This window comes from Pararge aegeria, chromosome 12, assembly GCF_905163445.1.
Source record: "Pararge aegeria chromosome 12, ilParAegt1.1, whole genome shotgun sequence".
In the NCBI taxonomy this organism is placed as follows: Eukaryota; Metazoa; Arthropoda; class Insecta; order Lepidoptera; family Nymphalidae; genus Pararge; species Pararge aegeria.
The window spans coordinates 5,409,529-5,436,955 of NC_053191.1; the positions used below are offsets into that span (position 1 = coordinate 5,409,529).

The 27,427-nt window shown below is 35.6% G+C and overlaps 1 protein-coding gene across 1 annotated transcript; it reads right to left on the reverse strand.

The window, feature by feature from the left end:
* Nucleotides 1–1,810: 1,810 nt before the first annotated feature.
* On the reverse strand, nt 1,811–26,079 carry LOC120628410 (sodium/calcium exchanger regulatory protein 1). The gene is made up of 4 exons (XM_039896767.1): nt 25,916–26,079; nt 4,822–4,988; nt 3,282–3,392; nt 1,811–2,125 (listed from the first exon to the last, which is right to left on the reverse strand). Exons 1-4 carry the CDS (start codon nt 25,983–25,985, stop codon nt 2,075–2,077), a joined length of 399 nt encoding a protein of 132 aa, XP_039752701.1. The 5' UTR covers nt 25,986–26,079; the 3' UTR covers nt 1,811–2,074.
* Between the last annotated feature and the right edge of the window lie 1,348 nt (nt 26,080–27,427).

Genomic DNA, 27,427 nt, shown 5'->3' on the forward strand with positions numbered 1-27,427 from the left:
AGTAAACCAGGCTTAAGTATACAAGGTTAGCTGGAAAGGGAATTTTGTTCGACAACTTTTGACATTACACAAAAAATACGCAGTGGCAACCAGAGTTTAAATTATATGTCAAATGGTGTCACGGATTACGATAGCAATAAAAAAAAGGAGTCTTAGATAATATTGAAACAATAATTCACACACAAGTTCATACGCACACATACACGCGTTATTGCGTGCGTATCGTTTTGCGAAAATATACGTAATATAATATATATATTATATTACGTATATCGCGAAACTAGATATATATATAGTTTCACAATACGTGTATAGCTACTAATTCTAATAGCCTACGAGTATGTAGTACCACCTCTTGAAATGTAGGAGGCTGGGGCCAATCCTGTCTTCCAGAACGGTTACTTATGGCTAAGATTGTTGTAAGCTTCTTAGATAAGAGCGCGCTTGGAACCCTCGTTTTTTTTTTAAATTAACGATAGGCCATCGCTTGACGACAATCATGCCCGTTAGAAAGCAATGATGAGGTCTAGGTTGGAGCACGCTTGCCTAGAAAAAGCCTCTTTACTCTAGCCTTGAAGGTACTCAAATTATACGTGGCAGGAAACACAGTTGCCGGGAGGGCGTTCCACATCTTAGCGGCACGTATCAGAAACGTGGATAAAAAACGTTTCGTGTTGTTGATGGAATATCAACCACATAAGGATGCCACCGCTCACGGTGTCTCGCTGTTCTGTGGTAGAGCGGGGAAGGAGGAACAAGATTGTGAAGTTCCTGAGCACACTAGTTAGTTCCTATTTAAGTTAGCGTTAAAATAAAGGTACTTACTTCGGCCAATGCCAATTGTGTTGAAGAATGTACGCTGTATAAAAAGGCATTGGCATTGGAATACAATTTATAAACCCCACTCCACTTATATAATTAACGTGGCATAACGTTGAAATAGTAAGGAAGTTGTTGTTGACAGCACCTTTCAAATGCCTTGACATTTGAAAGATGCTGTCAATAGGATTATGGCTATTCTGACATAATGCCACGTTTATGAATAAGGGTGTACTGGTATAATTTGACTTGCGGTTATCAGAATACTGTTTTCTGTTACAACCAAGGCTATTCAGACTAAGAGAATATATCGTTATTATATATATATTATAATTATCGGGTAGCAACGTTCTCTGTGCTACTACTACCAGCTCTGCTCACCAGCCTGTCTGCCCAGCTTGGTGATTATAGCCTATTGTTTTTTTTCTTATTCATTGATGAAAAAAGGTTTATGTAAGATAATGGTTAAAGGTTCACAAATAGTGAAACTTAAAATTAGGAAGGAAAAGGACTTAAAATTTTAAATTTGAATGAAACTGATGCTGTGCGCGGATTTTTTTTTTTTTTTTAATTATGGTCAAGGATAAATATTGATATGGACAAGGATTTCCTTACAGGTTGTTAATCGTAGCTTGGTAATAATATAATTCTAATTAGACAATTTGTTATGTACACTTGCAGTTCAAGGGGTTTCATTACGTCTTTATAACGGTATTTTATACATGCTGCGGGAACTTTTTACCTATTTAAGTAGCCTTTGTTACTCTTCGTCCTTTCAACTAACTATATGGCAAAAATAAAGTTGATCGATTTCTTACTTAAGGTGCAAAGGAAGGACAAATCAATCAACACATTTTCGCATTTATGAACTTCGTACTTTCAACAAAATCTCCAAAAAAATGAAGTTCGTTGGAAGTTTAGTTAGGGCGTGACTGAAGGACAAATAAACAAACACGCAGCACAATTGGGAAATTAGGATTAAAACACTTCATAAAGTAAAAAAGAACTTTATTTAAATATGCACTAAAAACTTATACAACAGATGTAACGTTTAGCATTTCCCATTCATACACTAACTTTGGTAATACGAGAACCTCGCAAATCAAACCCTAAGATGTTTCGCATACAGTCCAAAATCGCGTGTGCGCTTTTGAAGTAAACCTAATTTATGAAAATAGTTGTGTTTATTGGGTATATCATATGAAATAATAGGACATAGTAGTGGGCTCAGCCCAGCAGTCTCATGATGCTTAGCTTATAGTACTTTGTATACTCTAGTGCAGGTGACGCCGTTTGCAGTCATGGTCTGTAACAAAAGAAATATTATTTATTAGTCGTTGGATCGAACTAGGCGTTAGGTTAGGTAGGTAGGTAAATAAGGCAATGCCTTCTTTAAGAGAATTCCTAGGCATACATGAACTGTCCACAAACAGTTACCGCCTAAGGATATATGAAAGGTTTTGACTTGACAACGTCTTATAATTCGATGGAGCAGCCCGCAAGCACGAAAATACATGACTCATGCGGCGTTACCTCGCTCTGAGGCGTTGAAATTTAACGAGCGAGCCGTACAGGATAACTGTTATATTTTTTCCAGTTTGAAAACTATTGCTTTTCTTGGCGGAAACAAACATTTTCTACAAGATGAGATGCAGTCAACGGCGTTACAATAGATCGTAACCGCTCGATTATTATTATATTTATGGTTAGTGGAAATGGGCTAGCACAATTTAAACAAAACTTTAAAAAAAACGCAACGTTTCGGTTTATTTGTACATGAAGTAAAAGATATACAACGAAACGTGTACACGAAGTACAAGCATATTTATTATATAAACTAATTCAAAACATTTTAAGTGTTTACTTATGACAACCCTATTGAAGATAAAATACCGACACGCGCATAGTACCTACAACAACGCGTACCTTATAAAGAGACAGAAGTCACTTGATGTTAATTTTGCTTGTGATTTTGCTTAGGGCTTTATCTGATTTCTTTCAGTAAAGACTATGGCAGTGGTTTACTCAAAAACTATTAGCGTTCCGGTTTCACAGATAAGTCTTAGAGATAGTAAATAATGTACCTCTTAAGCGTGTAAAGTAATATTTCGGTTTTCATTTATGCGTCGTATACAAGAAATAAGAAGCAGAATATAAAAATCGGCCACATTTTAATAGCGATCTCTGCCAGGCAACCTTAGGTGGTACAAAATATAAAATACTTACATACGAATAACTAAAATACACAAATTCTTCTAACAAATTATATATATTTAGAAAAAATCTAATAATATATACGTTATTATATAATAGTAAATAAATACTATTAACATCGCCTTCAGTTGGAAATGTAATAAACTTAACCGCTTTTTGAAATATCGCCAGTGATTTCGATTGTCGACTAAGGACCTAATGAAGCTGGACCGCGAGCAAATTGAAGAACCATTTATGTATGTACTTACAGCCTTAAGCTCTTCGGGTCCGAACTCCCTGACGTAGTTGACAACGATACCGTCGGCAGCCGTCTGCGTCTGCTTGAGGGTGTTGGCGTCAATAGTGCACACGGATTTCACCTGAAAAAATCAAAGTAAAGTTTCAGTTTTTGCTTTTTTTATCCTACTAGAAGTGGGGCCTTAAACTGTTAGGCGAATAGCATTAACTTGTCATCATCATCATATCAACCCAGTACAAGGCGCAGGCGCACAATGAAAAGGCGTTAAGGCCGTGGTCCACCTCGCTGGCCGAGTGCGGTTTGGCGGACTCCATACAACTTTGAGAAAATTATGGAGAACACTCTGGCATGCAGGTTTCGTCACGATGTTTTCCTTCACCGATGAAGCAAGTGATTTTTGAATTTCTTAAAAAACGCACATAGCCTAGAGAAGTTAGAGGTGCGTGCTGGCATTCGAACTCTGCTCCCCGAAAATGGCCCTACCCATTGGGTATGCCGCTTAACTTGTAATGAACGATAATTCCAATAATATTCCGGTAACTTTGCACGGAATGTAAAATAACACTCTTAATCAGACGATGATGTGCTGAGATGTGACCAGTCTACGTTTTGTTGTCAGCACTTGCTTCAAGCAACTGAATTTAATCGTCTAAAAAGCGTAAGTAAAGTTACTGTATAGAGATAAATGTTTTTTTATTTGTTTATAAAGGACACAAGCGAGCTAGTGAGTAAACTGATGTTAAATTATTATGCCCAAGCTTCAATTTAATGTTAAAAATTCGCCTTTATCATTAGCATGGTTGCTGCTAATGATGTCTATAGAGGGACATGTTTATTCGCATATTATATAATCCCATCTATGGGCCTCATAAAAAGGCTCATCGGGCGATGGATAGAGCTATGCTCGGAGAATCTCTACGTGATCAAATCAGAAATGTCTCCAATTCGTAGAAGAACCAGTTACCGACATAGCTCAACAAGTCGCGAAGCTGAAGTGGCCATTGGGTTGGGCACATAGTGCGGAGAAAAGATGGACATTGGGGTCCCAAGGGGCTGGAATGGCAGCCCCGCACTGATAAGCGCAGCGTTGGTCGAACCCTAACGAGGTGGACAGACGACATTTAGCACGTCGCAGGTAACTGCTCGATCCAAGCGACACAAAACCGTGGAATTTGGAACTCCCTACAAAAGACCGATATCCAGCAGTGGACTTCTATAGGTTGATATAAGTTGAGAAAAAAAAGGCCATATTGATCGGCCATTAAAAATGTACGATCATATTTTACGAATTGAGGTTGAAAGTAGTTTAAACAACTGATAAACGACTAAGACACCGGAAGGTATCTTTGCATCGTTCGAGTCCATGTAAGACTGCGGTGCATCGATAATGCAGTCGTATTTATATCAAAATACCCACCCTCAATGTCATGAACATAAATTTCTAGCAAATATGAATTTATAGTTATCAAAAGTTTAAAATTTACCCACTTTATAAATTTAATGTAACACAACTCTTGAGACCTATCCCTAATTCTTGGAATATGACTCACCTTGGCACCATCCGCGCGCTCTTCATCGAACTCTTCACCGGGCTTGAACTTGATCTCCGTGGTCTTGAAGGTGGATGACGTCACCAGGGTATACGTGTCCCCTTCTTGTTTCAGCTCCACTGATGGGGTCACAGCGTTGGCTGTTTTACGGGTGATGAGGCCGACACCTGGAAAACAAAAGACTACTGTTAGTGGATGTAAGTACAGATCGATCTAACTTCATGGAAATGGCTCTTCAAGACTTTAACGAATGTATGAAGACTGAAGTACAATATCACCAACTGAATTATTAAACAATTATAATATTAAGGAGCTCTGTGGCAGATCAGAATAAAGTTGTCACCACTCCTTTTCCCGATGGGTATCGTACGAGGCGAGTAAGTGAATAAAAAGGAATACGGGCAGTAGAGTCCTCATCATCTACTGCGATCACGCCCGTCTTCCCGGCGTTTATGGGCAAATCTACCGCTGGGCGAGTTTTTTAGTCTAGCAGTGGACTGTTATTGGCTATTGTATAATTTATTGATGTTTCAATTCGTGAAATAAGTTTTATTATGAAAATGAAGTCCAAAAATGAAGTATAATATTATGAAAATTAAGCTTAATTTGCTATACTCCGCGTAAGGCAGGAGAATCTGTGTGGTGTAATATATAATTTCTTCAATCCTTATAATCTACACCATACAATTGTTAACAATTATTCATTGTAAAGTCAACATCTCCTGAGGATGCTCCGGTTTCGGAGCGAAACGTGCGTAGAGGGCACATTGCCGAAGATCTGTTTGGTGTGGAGTATAAGGATTGAAGAAATTATAAATTACATCTCCGAAGCACAGAGGGGTCGTCAAAGAAAAATGGGTTTTATATTTGGATTTACAAAGTACACCCAACCAGTTACCAACCTGTGACTTTAACCAGCTGTTATAACTAGGTTATATGCCTAATTTATCATGATAATCGAGTGTTAATCAGATATTATTGATTGATGTATAATTATCGCGATTAACACAACATACGTCATGATACACATCTGGAACACGGTTCTAATTGAAATCAGGGGAAATCACATTTAAACATTGGCTTAAGTTAATCCATGTTTATGCGTTTAATGAACGTTATCAATTGGACATCAATTATAATTACTACGTTAATCCGTTCATCTATCCAATATCTTAGGGGGCGTCTATAAATTACGTGAGGTGTTTTTTTTTAATTTTCTGTCCCTCTCTCCCCACCTGGTGAGATGACGTGAGACTTTATTCAACCCGCTCCCCCATCCCCCAATCTCACGTGAGATTTTTCAAAATGTTGGTTACTTACGTTAACGCGTTGGATTCTTATTGTAAAAAGACCAATGGGACAAAATGGTTTCATTTTTTTTGTATCAATCAGGAAAAAAAATTGCGTAAAAATTGCCTAGACCTCTTCTCTCTCCATCGTAAGATTAGATGACATTTCACTCGACCCCCTCCCCCCCTTAAACATCTCACGTATTTTATATATATTTATAAAAATATATATATTTAAAAAAATATATATATTATGTACCTACTAGGTATGTAGGGCACATATTACCTAGTTAGTCTAGTTTGAACTCGGGTAGGTTAGTAGTCATTATTTTAATAAAAGATACAAGGTACAATAAAAAAACCTCTACTAAGGGAAACCACTATGCCGTTAAATGAAAATATTATGAATGTCTGAAGTAGGGAGATGAAGTTGAATATGCTATACAGTATTGATTGATGAGTTAAAGGAGATATTATGTTGATAGTAGGATCTAGCGATCCTAATTTCATGTCATTTAAGGAAAATCTGGTCTAGTGAACCCGTTGCTTCTCGCTCTAAAGTCTTGAGTTATTAATAATAAATAAATAATAAATAATAAATATACTACGACAATACACACATCGCAATCTAGTCCCAAAGTAAGCGTAGCTTGTGTTATGGGTACCAAGATAGCTGATGAATATTTTTATGAATATGATACACATAAATACTTATAATATACAGTTAAACACCCAGACACTGAAAAACAATTATGTTCATCACACAAACATTTTCCAGTTGTGGGAATCGAACCCACGGCCCAGGACTCAGAAAGCAGGGTCGCTGCCCACTGCGCCAGTCGGCCGTCAAATTATGGGACAACAAAGTGTCTTAGCCTCTGGATGATCGTGTGGCAGAATTATTTCAAAAAATATGAAACTTCATGGATAGTTCCATAGGGAATAGAAAATTTACCATGATTTTTTTAATAGCGATCTTTGAGTTTGCATTCTTTCAGAAAAAAAAGTAGCCTTTGTCATTCTTTGGCAAATAAGCCAAATCTATGCAAAAAACTGCATCAATACGTTGCAGCGTGAACGAAGGACAATGAAACAAACATGAATTATTAAGGAAGAAGGTATTATTAGGTATTTTCTTGGCGATCTTGTAGCGGACATATCCCTTAGGACTCTCAATGAAATAATGCAGCGAGATCATCATTCATATTTCTGAGAAATAAATAACGAGCCGTTTAACTGGCTTATCCGACAGATCCGTAGGTACTACCGCATTCTTCCAGACTCCAGTGCATTGTTTAGGGTTGACAACGCCTACTACTGTAACCAGTTTACGCAAATCCCATGTAAGTATGTACCTATATTTTATATACTGTGATTTGTGTTGTTGGTTTCTGACTAAGTTCGTTGTGGGCTCTTTTTAGACCAGGGCGCGTTTGGAACCATCCTAGCTATAGTTTTAAGTTAACGAATGCAGCTATCACCATCTAATATTTGTGGTAACATGGTAAATGTATTCGAACGCTTTATAAGTGCCTGCGTCTACATGAATAAAACATTTTCGAAGTAGAATTTGGTGTGATGGTATGCTATGGTGATGAGGAACATCATCGCAACTCCCATTACCGGCTTACTACATGGTACGAATCTCCTGCCACAATGAGAAGGGGACGTAGTCAACCACGCTGGCTCAGTGCGGATTGGTGGGCTCCACACACTTTTGTGAACATTATGGTAACTCTGAGGCATGAACCAAGTGATATTTTAATTGCTTAAAACGCACATAACTTGGTAATGATAAAGGTGTTTGGTGATACTATTATTATTACCTTTAATCTTAAATTAATCTATACGAATACGCTTATCCGGAACTCCGGAACCATCATTCGGGTCAAATTTTTTTGGCGTTCATAGCCCAATATAAGAAGGCTTTATTTTATAACTTTTCGAAGGTAGGGAATGAATATTTATAATAAATAATAAAGATACTACGGCAATACACACATCGCCATTTGGCCCCAAAGTAAGCGTAGCTTGTGTTATGGGTACTAGGATGACTGATGAAAAATTGAATGAATAATATACTCGATACTTTTAATATACATTTAACACCCAGACACTGCAAAACATTTACAAACATTTTCCAGTTGTGGGAATCGAGCCCTTTGGCTTTGGGCTCAGAAAGCAGGGTCTCTGCCCACTGCGCGGCAGTCCCCAGTCCGTTATTTTTCAAATTAAATCGATGAAATTTCTTATTTAGCTTGACAATTAAAATAATATAAAGAAATCTACCACCGAAGGGGTGAAATTTTAAAAAGTCATAGGCAAATAAAGCTAGATAAGCAATCAGGTATCGTAGGTCTGCAAAATCTTATAGTGTAACCTGAGAGATTTATATTATAATCACTAAGTAGTTGAGTTTGGAATCTGCTGTTCTCGCAAATAGTTACCTAGGTACTTGAGACTTGTTAAGATAATGGTGTTAATTTAGTTGCAAAGTCTGATATCATTATTAAGTTGACAGCTTTAAAAGTAGCGTTATCCTTTACTACTGATAACTCTTGGAAAAAAGAAGTAGGTAGGTCCTTAAAAGTAAAAAGACTGATATTATCAGTTTTATTCAGCGATTTCAATTAAGAACCGTTTATAAAAAAAAATTCAAAGTTTTAATGGGCCTGTTACCTGTCATATATTCTCTTTATCGCATGGTAAATGCCAAGACTCCTAACAGAATCTTAAATTATTTAAAAACTAAAACCCTTCAAGAAAAACTTTTGTCCAAGCGTCAATGGACTAGGTATATCCATGAATGAATGAGTGAATGAATAAACTTTGATTGTACATTACATAAAAAGTATAGAAAAATTGTATATAAAAAATTAACGAAAGTGTATACTTTTTTGGCGGCCGTATCGATACATAGCTAGCTCTTTTCCAGACAACATGGCGTAAAACACAACTGAAGAAGAGAGGTTGATAGATCCATTTAAGTCTAAGCTAAAAAAGTAAAGTTTATGAAAAAAGTAGCAATATTTACTATCTTAGTAAAAATTTAGTAAACCAAAAACCCACTAAAACATATTTTTAAGCACATTCAACTATTGACTCGCAGATAGTTTTTGATATAAGCTTATTCGATATCACATTTAACATAGATGAATCGATATTAAATGCGTTTCGCTATTGGTCGGGAGATGGGCGCGGCGCGCTCCTATTGGTCGATACAAAGTGGCCCCATGCAGCGTCAAGGACAACGACCTATGAATTGGAGTAATTTTTCAATTGAAAACTCATTTCTATTGAAGTTTTTGTCAAACAAAACGCCTGTGAGTCGTGATTTAGTATAGGCCATTAGGAAGTTTCGGATTTTGCTGTGTCAGAGTTAGGGCTGATACAGCCGGGCCTAATGATTTCCTGTATATATATATATAGATGCAAACTGTAGTAAATTATCTTTTTCTTTATAACCTTTTCTGTTTCTCTTGGTTAGTTTTAAATATCGAATACCTAAATTGGGGTTTTATGTTTGTTTTTGTTTATAGACTTACTTTGTAGTGGATTTGCATACGGTTACCTACTTGGATATGGCGTAAGAATCTTATTAAACGACAGTATCACAAAAGCTGTAGTTTAATTCAAAATATAATTTAAGACATATCCTTAACTTGCATGTTTTAATACTTGTATTCAACCACCAGGCATCTTTTCAACAGCTATAGGATGATTATTATCAGGTATCAATAAATGCCAGGACCTTATCTACATATAAAAAATATAGGTATCTATATCGTACGACTAAAGTATATAATAAACAAACTATTTTTATTGAACAATTTATGTAACAAGCCACGTATCTCGGCAATAAGGTAATAAGTGTTATAAATAATATAATTCAAGTAGGTACCTATATATATACTTTAATAACAGAATTAAAAATATGCAGAAACCGTAACAAAACTAATATTTAAGCATAAAAAACCACTCCACTTTAGTAGTGTTTCTCGAACAGGCTTTTAGACAATTTGTTCAATTTGACAGTTGGCAGTACCTAATTATTTTACCTCTGATGTACTAAACGCTTACCATTAAATGAGGGAAATGGGAAAAGTTTGTGAGCTAGCAACTTTCCGGGGGTGTGAAGTGAGACGTGCGCAGGATGTTTTCACTGTTTTTGGACACAAAGCACTGCATACGATAATGGTTGAAGGTGGCGTTCCACAACGTGTAACGGAATTACGAAATACGTACATATATTTCATAAGGAATCACCCTTTAAAAATATTAAAAAGAAGCATATTTATTTTTCCATACAAACTAATTCAAAACAAAGTGTTTACTTATGACAACCCTAATGAAATAAAAGACCGACACGTGCATAGTACCTACGCTACGCGACGCGTACCTAATAAAGTGACAGGAGTCACTTGATTTAACTTTTACACGAGTGATATTAGACTTTATCTGATTTCTTTCAGTAAAAACCATGGCAATACTTTACTCAAAAACTATAAGAGTTTCGGTGCCACAGATAAGTCTCAGGCACGGTAAATAATGAACCTAAATTGTCTGAAGTATTATTTCAGTTTTCATATACACGTTGTATATGTTCTTTAAATATGTTCCGATCCAGTTGGCACGGAGTAATTTTGTTCACAATGTTGTAAATGTATTGTACAGTGGACATTGATCTTCCATCTGCATTTAGAATCATTCACTTTTTGATTATAAATAACCTAGCTATGAGTCAGATGAGTTAGACTAGAGACGTAGGTATCCAACCGATAGGCGATACCCACTCGTACACAGAGATTATAATTGTATAAATTATTATTGAAACCTTAGATAACCTTAGGTAGAAGAAAGAAGCCAAAATTTGCAATTTTGAACCTTTTAAATAAAGACATAAAATGTTTTGGTCTGTCAATAGGTTAACTTTAGAACTAAACTAAGCTCAAAAGGTAAAGTTTTAAGATGTGAAACATCTATTGGCGTGCCTTGGCGGTGCAATCGCACCCGAATGCCGTTACGGAAAACGGCATAACGCTCTCGATTCTCTCAACTCTCGTTTGGATTTAAGAATATTTTATTAATTATTTCATCCATAGTGGTAAATATTATTCAAGAAAATAAAGCTAATTCTAGCACTAATTCTCTGTTGCCCTTACGGTTGAGTAAAGAGATATACTCTACGAATCGAAATTTTATGTATGCTTTAATATAGCAACAGGAATATTTGAGGCAGTAATAGGGTTGCACGTTCAACAAGACAAACCTGATGCAAAATAACGTGTCAGTACTCAATCCATATTCAAGGAAAACCACACGAAAACCGCGACTATGTTCTTAAGTTTCATAATATAACGGAATACAAAACCAACTTTACCTCAATAATGTTCCAGTTTTAGAATTCAATACGGTAGTATGTGTATCTAATTTTTTATAAAATAGACGCTTTTTAAACTGTATCCATGATAGTTTTATCATATTACCAATAACTCGTCATCGTGGGTTCTCGAAATTCTATACCTTTCACCTCAAATTCAGATCGTTTTACTGAAGTAACTTAAGTAGGTATATCAACCTACCAACCAAATTCAGCGTTAACAGCGTATATTATATGCACTTAACAAATCAAGTTTACAATGAACATTAAGCCCAATTAGCTATACCTACTCCGCGAAATACAGGAGACGACTGTACGGTGTAATTTATAATTTCTTCATCTTTTATACCTCACACCAAACCGATCTTCGGCAATGTACTCTACGCACGTTTCTTCCCGACACCGGAGTATCCTCTGGAGATGTTGACTTCAAAATGACCAATTATTAAGTAACAGAAGATCTGTTTAGTGTTAAATATAATATACTGCCCAGATTCTCCTGCTTCTATCTAATACGTTAAGTTTATTTGGTTATCTTTGAATGTCAAACACTAGCATATAAATAAATGTTAAATATAGCGCCCATAAAAGTCCAGACATAATATTGTGTTCAAGCACTTATAACGCTTAATCGTTTTAGCAGATTCGATCATAGATTTTGTGTCTCATTTGATTAAATCAGCATCAGCCACCCATTCCGGCCCACTACAGGCTTCAGGACACGGATCTCCTCTCAGAATGAGAAGGCTTTGTGCTGTACTCCACCACGCTATCCAAGAGCAGATTGGCACACCTTAGAGATCTGATTGTATGAGACACTGTATGGAACATCGCATCTCAATCTAAAATTCAATAATGCATTATCAAGAAAGCATAGTTTCGACGCAATTGTGAGTCAGTACCGGACAAGGGGTCACATCACAGCCAACCTCAACAAGCCGTCTCGGATCTTATTGACTGAATTGAAGTTGATTGCCGGCCATTTGCCGACAATTGTCGACGACCAATAGAAGCTAATCGTGCAACTATGTCGGGATATTCTCATGCGATCCTTAATTATTTGACAGGATCGTCCGACGTGCGGTTTTGTTGCCATTATAGCGCTTTCCGCTTACCGTATCGTCTATTCTTCATCAATCAAATAAATGCAATCGGTTATAGAGTGGTTCTGACATCCACTGCGTCGTAAATAAATCTTTCCGTTCCGCATATCTAGATACTCAATTGCTCTTATGAACGTTCAGACAAATTAATGTTTTAAAAACTTCGAATGGACCTTCACATTCTGATCAGTTTGTGTACTTTTAAAGAGCCTAAATTACTAAATTTAGAGAAATTCTAATACCATCTTCAGACACTCGTATACCATAGTATAAGACACTGTTTTTATTCTTTCAGGTTAACAACAAATTTCATATAATTCCGCTGCCCAAATATACACAAACTAATCTGAAGTATGCGTACAAATGGGAATGGGCTGGTCATGCTTGCGAATAGACATTAGCTGCTCGAACTAACAAGCTTTTCAAGATTTGTCTTCAATCGTAGGCTGTCCAAATTTCGCTGGTGTTTTATTAATATTCTTTGCTCTATTCTACAGATAAAACATTTGATATTTCTACATGGCATATCATCATCTCATCTACCCATTACCGGTCCACTACAGAGCACGGGTCTCCCACAATGAGAAGCAGTTAAGGTCGTAGTCCACCACGCTGGCCCAGTGCGGATTGGTGGACACGGCATTCATACTTATCATCATATAAAAATGTAGCACTAATGCATCATCCATTGCTCTGGATGATGCATTAGTGCTACATTTTTAAATTGAATACTTAAAGGTAACTTCAAACGAACTCGTATCTCTAGGGTTTATTAGTATTTACAAGCAATACTTAACAATTTGTAATATGGTGCTATCGACGCCCAATATACTTTTATCAAGATCGATTTTACTGACGGAACTGAGATCAATGGGCCGATACTGATAAGTTTTATGACATTACACATGTCTTACTCAAAGGTCCAGAGACATGTATATTGACATACATTTATTAGTTTCTTTAATATATTTTAGGATTAATGTATGGAGCTACTACGGATGTGTTAACGCAATTTGATGCAATACGTAGTATATCTATTATTTCATAATTATGAATGTAGTTTTTTTTAATGTTAAAGTTGAGCCAATAGACAATTTTAATTATGTATCTGTAAAAAATTTCAACTGTAAAAATATTGGCTGAAAAGATATTAACACTTTTAGGGGGTATACCTAATTGCCTATAAAAATAAATTAAAAGTTACATTATATTATCAATGACTCTTTTTGAAAACTTAATGAAATAACTATTTGTTACGCCACGTCCAAGCGCAACAAGGTTGCCACGCTTTAATAATTGTTCTTTTCGAGTGGGTTAGTTGAAATAATATAGTTTATTTACATTTAAAGTTTTTTCCGAATCTGATTGGAACTATAATAAAAATCACTGTCAACGTTTGTTTTTGGTTTGTCAAAATATTACTTTTTACTATTTAAATTGTCGTGAGTTGTGACCAACAAGACAAGCGGAACAAGACTATAGAAGCTGGAAATCTTTACAAAAATGCATTTCTCATGTTTTATAGACGTTGATCGTTTGCGATAATAAATAACGACCAAATACACAGAACTGGGCCCAAGACTGCTATTACAATTATTGTCTTAGTGGTCGATTTATTAGTTATAATAAAAAAATGGTAATTGTTAATACTAAAAAATTTTACAATAAATACGATTTTCATTGATACCCACACTATGCGAACATTTATCGTAAATGCCATTCAAGTTGTTTTTTTACTATGTGCAAATAATAAACGTTTTTTTATTTTATTTTATTGAAATTTTAATCAATCCCTAAGACACAAATACAATAGCTTACTGGGACCCCGCCCTGTTAGAATATTACGATTTAGGTAACTCAAAATAATTTGCACTTTCTTTTGTTTTTCGTTGAGAGACAGCCCTAGTTTCCAACTAAAATTATACTCGATGAGGCGACAGTCCGCACAAAGTCCAAAGTTTAAAATATGACTACAAGTTGTAGTATCTGCCAGCGTTTATTTTCTTTGGATGTTATTTAATGAACATAACGTTGATAAACTACTAATTTTCAAGTTAACTTATATAAATTAACGGTTTGCACCTACGTAGGAGTACGTAAATAAAAAGCCTGTTATGTACCAGCATCGATATTAAAATACTGTATGTACATGTCCAACTGCGAATGAAATTGATCTGACGAAACTGAAGAAAGATAACAGTGTTCAAATTAAAAGCAGTTTTATCCATATTAGACGGATATATACTACTTAATTATCATTCTGGAAAAATAATTAATAAAAATATGTACAAGGGTTACATACTAGTGAACCATGGGTCGGATTTACACGACGGGCGATGGAGAGAGCTATGCTCGGAGAATATCTACAAATGACTCAGTGGTCGATAACCGCGCTGGGCAGACGGGTTGATAGTCGCAGTAGATGATAATAGTGGCACAGAGGACATTGCTGCCAGTTCTCAGTTATAATATGCTGTCGAGTGCGACACCCACTGAAGAGCAGGGGTGGTGACTACTTACTTTTGATCTGCAGTTCCCATACGGCTATTTTCACTAAGCTAGATAAAAAAGTACTGGTGCAAAAATTATTGATAATACGCAGGTTTCTCTTAAACGCATAAGCCAACGCACTTTGCAGACTTTCAACAAAAACAAACTAACTTTTCAAGTTGTTACTCAAATATTAAACATAAATGGCGATAAAGCCACCAGTCTTTTTAACGTTGCAAGATCGTTAAACGAGCAGAGCGAGCGTGTCAAACATAAAACACGTGTCACGGTAAAAAGTTGAACAATGACAGATGGGTGGATGTGAGCTTGGGTAATGATGTCGTAAGCCCGATAAATGACTTGCTGGAGGAAATAAAGATACTAAACTAGACTAGATAAACATGTTGAATCTAAGTTAGATTTTTTTCATCGATTTGGCTGTAACTATCGATATCGACGGATGACATCAAGCGAGTCGGTGTGAACAGCTGAACCCAAGCGGCACAAGACAGTGGTATTTGGAACTTCTTCCAAAATACCAATACCGTCCATTGCTTGACATGACGATGATGATACCATATAGGTATACATTGCACCAAGTTCAAGGCAAGGTGACCTGGGTAAAAGAATATCAGACTAAAATAGATATAATTTGTTTATCTATCAGATATCAGAGGTTTATCTTGTTTTGTCGAATAATAAAGGATTTGGGGGAAAACGCCTTATCGTCATCACTAATCGTAATCGCAACGTTCAATTTATCGGAAATGCATTGCCAAAAGTGATACAGATATTTTTAGCAAAACTTTATTGTTTATATTTTATTGTCTACTCTTAACACATTGGAACCCCAACGTACATCGGTTCTCCGAGCTATGTGCCCCGCCCATTGCCACTTCAGCTTCGCTTATTATGAGAAATATAAAATGAAATAGGTAAAATGAAATAAAAAATAATGGAAAAATGTAGGGGTACTATGAACACTTCCTATTGTTGGGATATATATTATACGCATAGAGCAATCTGCCGAGTTTCTTGCCGGCTCTTCTCAGTGGAATCTGCCTTCCGAACCCGTGGCAGGGTCACTTCAAACTCTGACTTAACGTTTTAAAAGTGCTTATAAACTAGGCCTACTTGAAATAAATGAATTTTGAATTTGAATTTCTGAATTAGATTAATAAATATTGTTCGAATTTGATTTGAATTGAATTTGAATCCTCAACCAATTGACATAAGAAAGAAATCCCAATATTGGCTTCAGGTATCTTCCATACTAAAGAGGCATTAAAAGCATTTACACGCCACGTTGAGCGGCTGCGGGTTGATGGGATGTGAAATCCATTAAGTTCCAATAGACTATTGCAACGAGGACTTCGTTCGACATAGTCTCGAACATTTACAGGTAACACGTAAAATTTAAGCAATTCTGATTTATGAATGCTATGCAAAATATTTAATAAACGTATTGGTTCATTCTTCAAAAAAAAAAAGAACTATTATGTTTTATGGAGAGCCTAGTGGTTAGGGCTTCGGCTCCGGGGAACAGAGTTCGAACCCCGGAATGCAACGCTAAATTTTCGGAGTAATGTGCGTTTTCAATTTAGGGAAACCTGCATGCCTGAAATTTCTCCATAACGTTCTCAAAGGCGTGTAAAGTCTACCAATCCGCACTCTGCCAGCGTGGTGAACTACGGCTTAAACCCTTCTCATTTGGCCCTGTAGTCTGCCAGTAATGTGTTGATAGTGATGACGATAATAAAGTACTATGGAGGCTTACAAATATAAAATACTTCAAATAAGTACCTACCAGTGAAATGTCTTATTGAGTAGGTATGGACGGGCTTTGGAAAGTTTTTAGCAGCGTTCACAAGATTATAAAATTACATTGATAACAGTTCTTATCTGAGTTTTATCAGACACAATGTCAGAATTCGTACGTACCATTTTGCAAAAGCTGTAGCTTATAACGGTACTTTTACAAGCAGATAATGGAGAGCTCAGAAAGCGTGACCTAAGCTAATCTTTATTCATGAAATCCACCCCTTATTGTCTGTTGGAAAATTGTATCAAATTCCTACATATTTTGCCGTTGGAGACTTAGAAATCGGCAATTAGATTATTAGTATAAATACATACATACGAGTTTTATAAAAGAAAAATGGGTACCATAGTAATCTTAATAACACTCTAGAAATCTTAAGTTGATAGTTATGGGAAGGCTTACAAAAAAACACTTTATGTAAGTTTGTATGAGAATTTAAACTTACAATTTAAAGTCCCTATTGAAAAAGTTCTAGGTAAGGGATAGATACAGTATAATACGAGAAGGTATAGTACGGTTTAGTTGCAGAAGACGGACAGTTACGTTAAATGACTTTTTTAGCTCCGATAGGTACGCTCGTGTAAACATAATTGTATGTATTGGTGGCGTCTTATTTACCCATTTGCGTTTCTAGGTTATTTCCCGAAACCTAGATAAAGTATAGTATAACACTATTCCTATCTATGCCAGAATTTCGGTAGCTTGACAGCTAGGGCAACAAAAAGTATTTTGGACGAATAGCGGTTTAATGTGTTTTAAAGCCGAATGAGACAAATCATTTTTAATGAAAGATTATACAGTTTAGCTAGCAGAGCTGTCAGACTAGCTAAGGAGGTTGTGATAATGACGCGATCTTAATTATCATTAGGATCTTGTTATTTTCATACCTTCGCTTCGTTTGTACTCGATCTTGTCATTTTCATAATATCTTCTTTGGTACTCATACGTCCGAATATTTTTTGAAAAAATAACTGTTAGCAAATCTGCCTTTGTATGTAAATTTGGTTAAAGTTAAAAAGGTATCTTCGTTCAGACTGGTCAAAATTATGCATAATCTGTGGTCGGTTAAGTTGGAGTAGAAATTCAAAACGACAGGAACCTAGGTCATTTTTATAACTATCTGTTGCTCAGCATCATAGCTTAGCGTCGTGTAAAGGCATTCCTCTACCCCAATTTGACATACACAATGTAGTATGATTTGTACTTCAGAGTACATATACCTCATATAACATAGAATCTTATCATTGGATCTGTAATTTGTCAGATTACAAGGTACTCTTTTTAGTTTTTGTACTCTGACGGATTTTTCGGATTATAGAGTACTGCCTAATACCCCTATGTATTAGGCAGTACTCTATAATCCGAAAAATCCGATGACACTGCCCTGCAAAATGTTATTCGGATAACCAGGGGTCCACTAGGTACTTTCATTTTTTGTAATCTATGAGAACCTATTCGGTTTTTTCTCTTAATATTTAAGCACAATAGATATTGGCGGTTATTGGATTGGGAGCGTCGTGTAAAGGCGAATCCTCTACCCCGGAAGGTGGTGAGTAACCCAAAACCTATATCTACTTGAAAATTAACAAAAAATTGTGTACACGGTCTTAAATTGAATCCGACGCAGTCAAGCGTATTGTGGCCAGTCGCAGGTTACTAATTTTAGTGAATATTATTACCTGTTCACTAAACAAATGTTTATATCTCCTATCTGATGATTTCATTTTGTTAAACACACAAAAATCGGCGTTTCGTGTGGGTACTTAGTACTTGCTTAACTAAGTACAATAAATAACGGCTAACTACAACGTTAATTATGAAATAAGTAGGAGGGTATATGCCCTTGGCTTTTAACGCATGATATATTCTTTAGATTTTACTAGAGACACTAGAGTCCTTGTTTTCATAAGATAAAATATCCGTCTCAGAAAAAGAATCTCTGCCTTTTTACTTTGATATCCGCGCAGGAAAAAAAACATACTACATAGGAAAAATGGGAACCATTATAAAATCATTCACGTGCCTCAAATGCCCGTCTAAAGCATTAGCTCCCAATATCTACGAAGCTACTGTGCCTAAATATTGTGAGAAAAAACCGAATAGGGACTCAGATTACAAAAAATGAAAGTAGTGGTAGGTACCCTGGAAATGGAGGAGTTTTGCAGGAGTGTCAGACTATCGGATTTGTCGGATTATAGAGTAGTGCCTAAGACCCCCATAGTCAGAGTACAAAAAACAAAAAGTATAACAAACAGTAAGTAGGTAGTACCTTGTAATCTGACAAATTACAGATCCAATGATAAGATTCTATGTTTTTTTATATGTATTCTGAAGTACAAATCTACTTTATTGTGTATGTCAACTTTAGTAAATTAAACAACACCGGGGCAAACTTAAAATCCCACGGGAAGCGAATAAATTACCTGCGGTACCTATCTGTGCCGAAATACAACTTAACCGGTTTTTTAAATTAAACTTACATACGTATCAAGTTTACAGTGGTTTGAAGATCCATAGAATTTTGACGGCCGATTGGCGCAGTTTGCAGCGACCCTGCTTTCTGAGTCAAAGGCCGTGGGTTCGATTCCCACTACTGGAAAATGTTTGTGTGATGAGCATGAATGTTTTTCAGTGTCTGGGTGTTTATATGTATATTCTAAGTATTTATGTATATTATATATAAAAATATTCATCAGTCATCTTAGTACCCATAACACAAGTTACGCTTAAATTGGGGCTAAAGGGCGATGTGTGTATTGTCGTAGTATATTTATTTATTTATTTATTTATTTAGAATTTAGGGAAGTACCTACATATATAAATAAATAAATATACTACGACAATACACACATCGCCATGTAGTCCCAAACTAACGCTGTATATATTATATGTGTAATATGCATTTATACTTATAATATACAGATAAACACCCAGCCACTGAAAAAACATTCATGTTCATCACACAAACATTGTCCAGTTGTGGGAATCAAACCCTATATATAACTGTCTAAAACGCGTGGCGAGTTGGTGACGGCTGATACAGTAGTGGTCCTCTTAACGCCGCTGTCGTGCGAGACGTCTGTAACGAGGACGGACAGCAGCGTCCTCTGTGGAACTACTATTATCTACTGTGATTACCAAGGCGTCTGCCCAGCAGCGTGGTGATTATGAGCAAAACCTCTTATTGGGAGATCTCTTTAACCATCAGTGGACTGTTTTAAGCTAATGATGATACCAGTCTCAATGCTTATATGGAGGTTAACATACCGTACGTAACTTATGTAAAAGTTGCAGAGCATGACAAAGTTCCTTCTACTGTACTTGGAATGCCCACAAAGAACCGCATACATCCAATTACCAATAAAAGATAAAAGGTCTACTCAGGTTCATCTTTGAGTCAGCTTCATTAACAAGGAATCATTCATTGCAACTTGACGCTTATCAATTTCTTTGCTGAAAATACGAGTTATTGTAAACGATTCTATTAAATCTGATAACAAAGTGGGCTTTTTGCTAACGGTCTGCTATTTGCTAAGTAATGCTTAGGATGACAGTTCCGTGATAAAATATAATAGGTACAAGTTTTTGTAAGTAGGAATAGGTACTTTAAAAAACTAGTACTGTATTATTTATGTTTAAAGTTGCATTGCAGGAGAGACCAGTCATACAAGATTTGTACAGGATGTATGTAGCTTGGTTTGAATGACTGTCGGAACCAACGACGATAGTGTTTCTGCAGTTTGCACCATTTTATAGCGTGAAGTTAGCTGACATATTCGTGCATAACCATTGTAGAATCACTATCATCAACATCATAATTGTTCCTATATTGAATTCCCAAAAACAAAATAAACGCAGTTGTGACTGTACTTGTGTCGTGTATTGTCATTAGATCACTTCATTCTGTAACTTCGGTAACTAACCAGTGGTTTTTTTAGAAACGATTGATAGATTGCTGATTGCGATTTTGACGATGGTTTTTATGTGATCAGGAATATTCAATGAGATTAACTTCACGTAGGCAATTAGATTAGGAAAGTCGCATGTCCGCCTGTCATTGGCTCAAGAATTAAAAAGTGTTGAAAAAGGACACCGCATTTGTCTCATCTTACATAATAATAAGAACCTGACTTAAAATAGTCAGGCACGTCTGCAAAATAAAGTTAAAAGGCCACCAACCCGCATTCGAGCAGCGTGGAGAGAGATCTGTGTCCAGCAGTGGGAAGTCCCGTTTTTAATGGGTATAGTTTTTCGAATGGGCCTATTTTGTTTGCTTAATTATAAACCACTATCTATTACGGTGATAACACTATTACGGTATACACAAAGCCCGTGAGAACAGTTTCTTTTCCTGGGATAAAAGGTAGGTAACCTTTAAGAACTCTTCGTCCTTTCTACTAATTACGCCAAAAATATAGTTTCTTTGTTTCTTAGTTAGGGCGCACAGGAAGGGCAAACAAACACTGTCGCGTTTATAATATTACTAAGGATTTAATGAGATCAGCCATGCCTTGGGTAAAATTAAGAACGTTTTATTTATACTTGAAAACTGCTATCAGACTTAACTATCATCCCGTAAAAAAAAACTAAAAGATTTCGAATATGTTCTATATTCCAAAGTTATCAGACTTGAACAAAAAAGGAGATTCAATAGATTAAATCAGACTTCCGATCATTGTTTACATGTAAAACGCGGCAATAAAATTATGTAAACTTGTCGCACTATTGACACTGCACTAGCACTGAGTGGGGAAACAGATAACATTCAAATATTTTGTATTATGACTAAACGTACAAACTACACATATGGTCTATTATACTAACGCGTTACGATTAGATAGCGATAAATGAAATTTTTTGAAACAGACCAGTTGAACAATAGAAAAACCTTGTTTTTACACAAAAACTATTTACATAAGTAATTAAACATGTGTTTAATTATGTAAATATTTATAATATAAAATGTTTTATTTTTTTTACTTTTTTTTTCATTTATTCAAGTGAGCCCTTGACTGCAATCTCACATTCTCACCTAGAGGTAAGTGAGTTAGGGACTATTGTACTCATTATCCCTAAAGGGTTGAGTGACATCGTACCAGAAGATTGTCATGATAATTAAAGATAAAATGATACTGTAATTTCCACAGAGCTTACTTATATACTGCAGTCAACAATTAAACTGTAATTTACACAATACTATGTAGATGCAAAAATAAACATGAAAAAATATGGACGCAGGTATTTGCTACTAAACCTAATACTGTGGATATGACGAGTAATTTTTTTTTGATAATTCCAATGCCCAAACTAAACAAGCAAGGACCAGTCCTTCCAGTCGAGGGCTACTTTTTCCTTTTGTAAGCCAAATTGTTGACCGAAGGATTGCAGATTGTTTTGGGAGTTTTATTTCCGTGTCGTATTATCATTTATGACAACCCTACTCAAATATTATTTTGTTTTTTTTTTGGTTTTGAGGCTTAAAAGGATACTGTAGGCGGAGCGTGGCAGGGTGGGGCCTTTGACCTATTTTACCGGTATCGATCTGTGCTAGTGTAAGCTTATCACATACCGCCAGGGTATGGAGTTAAATTATATTGAAGTGTGGAATAGAGTGGTCATATGAATAGGATTTTTCCGTAAACGAGTGACGTAAAGGAAAATAATAGTAGGAAATAATACAGTATGTATTAAAATAACAAAAGCTTTTCCATCTAGATTCCGGGCGAATATGTTATCATTATAGTTATGTGCATTTTAAGTTATTAAAATATCACTTGCTTCAACGGTGAAGGTAAACATCGTGAGGAAACCTGCATGCCTGAGTCCACCAATCCGCACTGGGCCAGCGTGGCGGACTACGGCCTTGACCTCTTCTCTTTGTGGGGGGGAAACCCGTGCTCTGTAGTGGGCAGGGGTTATATGATTATGAGGATGATGATGATGATATTATCTACCGATAGTTACTAAACGCGAACGAAGGTTCCAGTAACAGGGTCAGGGTCGCTGCCCACTGCGCCATTCCACGTGGTGCAAACGTGGTGGTTCGTAGAATGAAAGTTTGTATAAGACAAATTTACTGAACAGAATTTATAAGTACACACAAGAAGTTGCGGGGTTAGTTTCTAATAAATAAAGCTCTATTTATTTAAGTAGCTTCTTGCGTTGGCAGTAAAAATGTGAATAAAGATATATTATGTACTATCTACGGATTTAACAAATATTGCTTTGGACTTTGTCTCCAAAAAAATGGCGGCAATTATTTATACAACTATACTTAGCTAATACCACGAAGATTACAAAAAGTATAGCTACCTATTTACCTACGTAAAAGGAATATTCCAAGCTGAAAACACATTTCAAGGCTGAACTGCAGACTTGCTAAACACTGAACATAGGTAGGTATGACATAAGCCAACTGATTCATAAGTTATATGCAGCTAATTCAGAGGCCACTGGGCATCTTGGTAGTTGATATGTGATATAAGTCATAACATAGATCAGCCCGGGTAGCATGTGCAGGAGATAATTATATCCCGGGGAAAGGATAACAATTTATACTCTTACAGCAATACTAGCCCATGCTAGCCGTGCAGGCCAAAAATACTATATTCATTTTTCGATAGAACTTTACTACCTTTTTATTATACTACTAGCTGTTGCCCGCGACTTCGTCTGCGTTTGATTTTGTTTTTAAAGTATTCAGTATCGCTAAGCCTTAAATGAGTATAGTAGTAAATATATATAACATGTGACTGTCAATTAATTATAGACAAAAAAATTGCAATAAAATAAAATTGCGACTATAATTAAAGATCTAAGCTACCTTATCTCTTAAGTCGGACCAGACTGCTCACGGAGTGCCAATTTAATTTAAAATCGGTTAAGTAGTTTAAGAGTCCATCGCGGACAAACATCGTGACAGGAGATTTATATATATTAAGATAACAGTTAACACGTATATTATTTTGATGTTTTCCCCACTGGTGGGTGTGCCAATTAGAGTTGATAAAGCTGCCAATTAAGAGGAGATAAAATTTTATCATCTCCCCGGGTTGAAAAATGTCTCGAGCCCATGCTAGCAGAGCAGAGTTATCTTGAAGTGGTCTTATTTTTGCTATTGTAAATTCCTTACGCAGACATTGTAAAAGAAATATAAATAATAATTTGTTGATAAGAGGTAGTGCCAGACAATAAAAAGTCCAGTTTTAGTCAATAATTACCAACATCACCTAATGGGTAGTTTAAGTATTGCGTGAACATCGACAAAAAATACATTTTATTGTTTTTATCTAACAAAAAAAAGATTTAAAAAAAAGATTACAAAAAAATAATCATTCAATAGAATTGTTAAAACGACTTATGTCTATAATTATTTCGAACATCACCTAATTCGTAATTTAACCAATGCGTAAACGTCGACAAAAGTGCCTACAGATGGGAGCACACATTATGTATCTAGTAGCCTACAGACGTAACGCGTAAACAACGACGAAAAAAATATACGAATCTAGGTGAATCGTCAAATTGACAGCCTTCTCATTTCTCCATTAGATTGAATTTTAAGTGATCGGCTGTTTTAATGCTAAATTATTGAGATTGAAGTCTTGTTTTTTAAAATCTTTATTTTTTTAGGTTCGTACCTAGGTACCTACCTAGGTATAGCAAAATTTGTGATTAGGTATCGCAATGTTTTTATTAAATAAAATATGTGTAGGTACTCCGACAATAGACACATCGCCATCTAGTCCCAAAGTAAGCGTAGCTTGAGTTATAGGTACTAAGATAACTGATGAATATTTTTTATGAATAATATACATAAATACTTATTATATATAGATATACACCCAGCAGTGAAAAACATTGATGTTCATCACAGAAATATTGTCCAGTTGTTGGAATCGAACCCATGGATTCAGAAAGCAGGGTCGCACCCACTGCGCCAATCGGCCGTCAAATTACTGGAATTGATGATAGACCCTAGTTAGATTTCTGTCCACTGAAGTAGGTAATTCAGTAATTTGCGTGTCTTAGAAAAGGTGTTAGTAAAATATAGGTATTATCATAAAGTCTAGATCAGAAAGCATTGTGATCATGAATTTGTTACTGTCCAACTCTAGATAGGTACGTACCTACCTACTATAAATATAATCGATTCGGCATTGACACCAGCGCGGCGGGAGTACCTATAGACACTACACATAATAGTTCAAAGAAGTCGAAATTAGTACAAAGTTGCCTACGTTATTGTTTATTAATTTCGACTATTTATTAAATAAATTAAAAATCGAAAATATCAAAATAGATTTAAAATGTTTTAGATTCCACTAAGGTTTCACTACGGCCAACTTATCTACGAGCAAGATACCCCCCTATAAAACGAGAACCCTTTTTGGAAGTTGTTGAAAGTACTTGCGCCTTTGACATTACAGGCCAAATACGGTCTACAGCAGGATCTTATGAAGTGTACCTATACTAGGTAGGTATAATTTTCCGCATTAAAAATACGCATCAATTCAAAATTTCCTTTTAGGTACATTGATGTTTAACCTATCACTACTGAAAATATTAATAGAAATTTATTAATTTCAAATGTGTTTAAACAGCTCTAGGTTTTATTTACGGGAAATAAATTCATTTTATTACTTTTGCTGAAGTCATTGAGAGATTATTTGATAAACCTCAAAATGTTTCCATATGATTTACCTATTTGGCAAAATTTAATAGAAGGTAAGGTATTTCTAACTACTGCACACAATTTATATGAATATACCTACCACGTATTTGAACACGTGTATAATGATTTGTAAAAGTATTGTTAAAACATTCCTCAAGTTTAATAAATAAAAGGATTTGGAAGTAACACATATTTTAATCATAATTCATTTTACTGCAGGTGTGTAAGTAACACTAAAAAATGCCGGTTGGCGTGGTTAATTACGCGAAAGCCGGCCGGCGTCGAATCTTCTCGGAGATATTTCTAAATATAGTCAAATAAATATCTAAAACTCACCGATTGCCTTCATGAACTCGTCGAAGTTCTCCGAGGAGACCATCTTGTATTTCTTGCCAACGAAGTCCATGTTTTTTAATTAATATTTATTGAGTAAAACGAGAGGAAATGAAATGTGTTCTCGCGCTACCGGCTAAAGCTAGAATGAAATATGAATGTTGGCGGCGAATACTAGTGGGGCCGGTTCATAAGCGCATGCGTATTGAACGAACGGAACGCTATTGAATGTGAGAACGAGGTGAACGAACTGATAAGTTAATCTCGCTGTAGGGTGACCATAACTTCAGTAGAAAAGTACAATTATTTGTGACTGACAGACTTGATCATATTTTTATCTAATTCTGTTTAGTGGATTAACATAACATAACAGCTAACATATTGCAAATATCTCAAAATTGCTTATTTTCTATTAGAGAAAAGTTCCGGGTAAATTAATGATTTTCCAATCCAATGTAGTAGCTATTTTAAATTAGGTACCTAACCGAAAACTAGTTACATGCTTAACGACAAAGTTAGTAATTTTAAATGTTAACATTTTAGGATTAACGTAAAAGTCGATTAATGATTATTCTCATCGATTAAAAGATATTTTACCGTTTTTGTAATTCAAAGACTTTGCCAGAAATCCAGTTTATTCCTAAAATGAGTTATTTTAACATTCCGTTTTTCGTGTTATATGTACTGGACACTGGTAATGTTTCTACATTCACGACCATCAAAATAGCATCTAGGTAATCGCAATACTTAAATAATATACGGAAATTTTGTTTGTCCATTTTTGCGGTTGCTTAGGTTAAGCTGATAAAAATAACCAAGTGCAAATGTACATGAGTCATATTAAGATAATCCTTCTTATCTTTTTGCATAGGGTATATCCGTCGATTGCATTTTTGAGATAGCCTTGGTGAGTACGGACAAAAAGATACTCATTATCAGGAGACCTGTACGTACCTACATACTTGCAAACGTATTCTATAAGTTTCACGATAGCAGTTAAATATAATCAGTACATATCTGTAGTTATTTTAAAATTGCAAAAAAAATATACTATTTTGTTTGTTTTTGTTTGTTTGTTTTTTTTGTAACTTACTTTATGCACCATCCATTTTCCACTCTTTTATCGGCTTCGTACGCTCAGGTTGCCTTTAAAAGATCACTTTTAGTGATAAGGCCGCCTTTGCACCCTAGCACTAAGTACTATTACTGTTTTCCTTGTATTTTCCTTTTTTTTGTTGTGTTGCAATAAAGTTTTTCTATTCTATTCTATTCTATTCTATTCTATTTGTTTGCTCAGGTTTTAGTAATTAGTATCGATAAACTTCGCCTAAAAATCAAAAAGATGTCGGTACCTACGCCTACCTTTGTCATGAATTTTAAATTTCTAAAAAAAAAAAATCATACATTTCAGCTTTATTATTAGTATGGAGGGTAGAGGTAAGGAGAGTCATCTTATATGGGAGAAAAGTTGAAAAAGTGTCCAGTTGTTGCGCTAAATAACAGTTCAAAAATCCT

Excerpts from the sequence above, each read along its gene's own strand:
- LOC120628410 (XM_039896767.1), bottom strand. The coding sequence starts at position 25,985 with ATGGACTTCGTTGGCAAGAAATACAAGATGGTCTCCTCGGAGAACTTC. Across the intron at positions 3,393-4,821 it reads AGCGCGCGGATGGTGCCAAG|GTGAAATCCGTGTGCACTAT; the intron begins GTGAGTCATATT and ends TGATTTTTTCAG. Across the intron at positions 2,126-3,281 it reads GACCCGAAGAGCTTAAGGCT|ACCATGACTGCAAACGGCGT; the intron begins GTAAGTACATAC and ends CTTTTGTTACAG.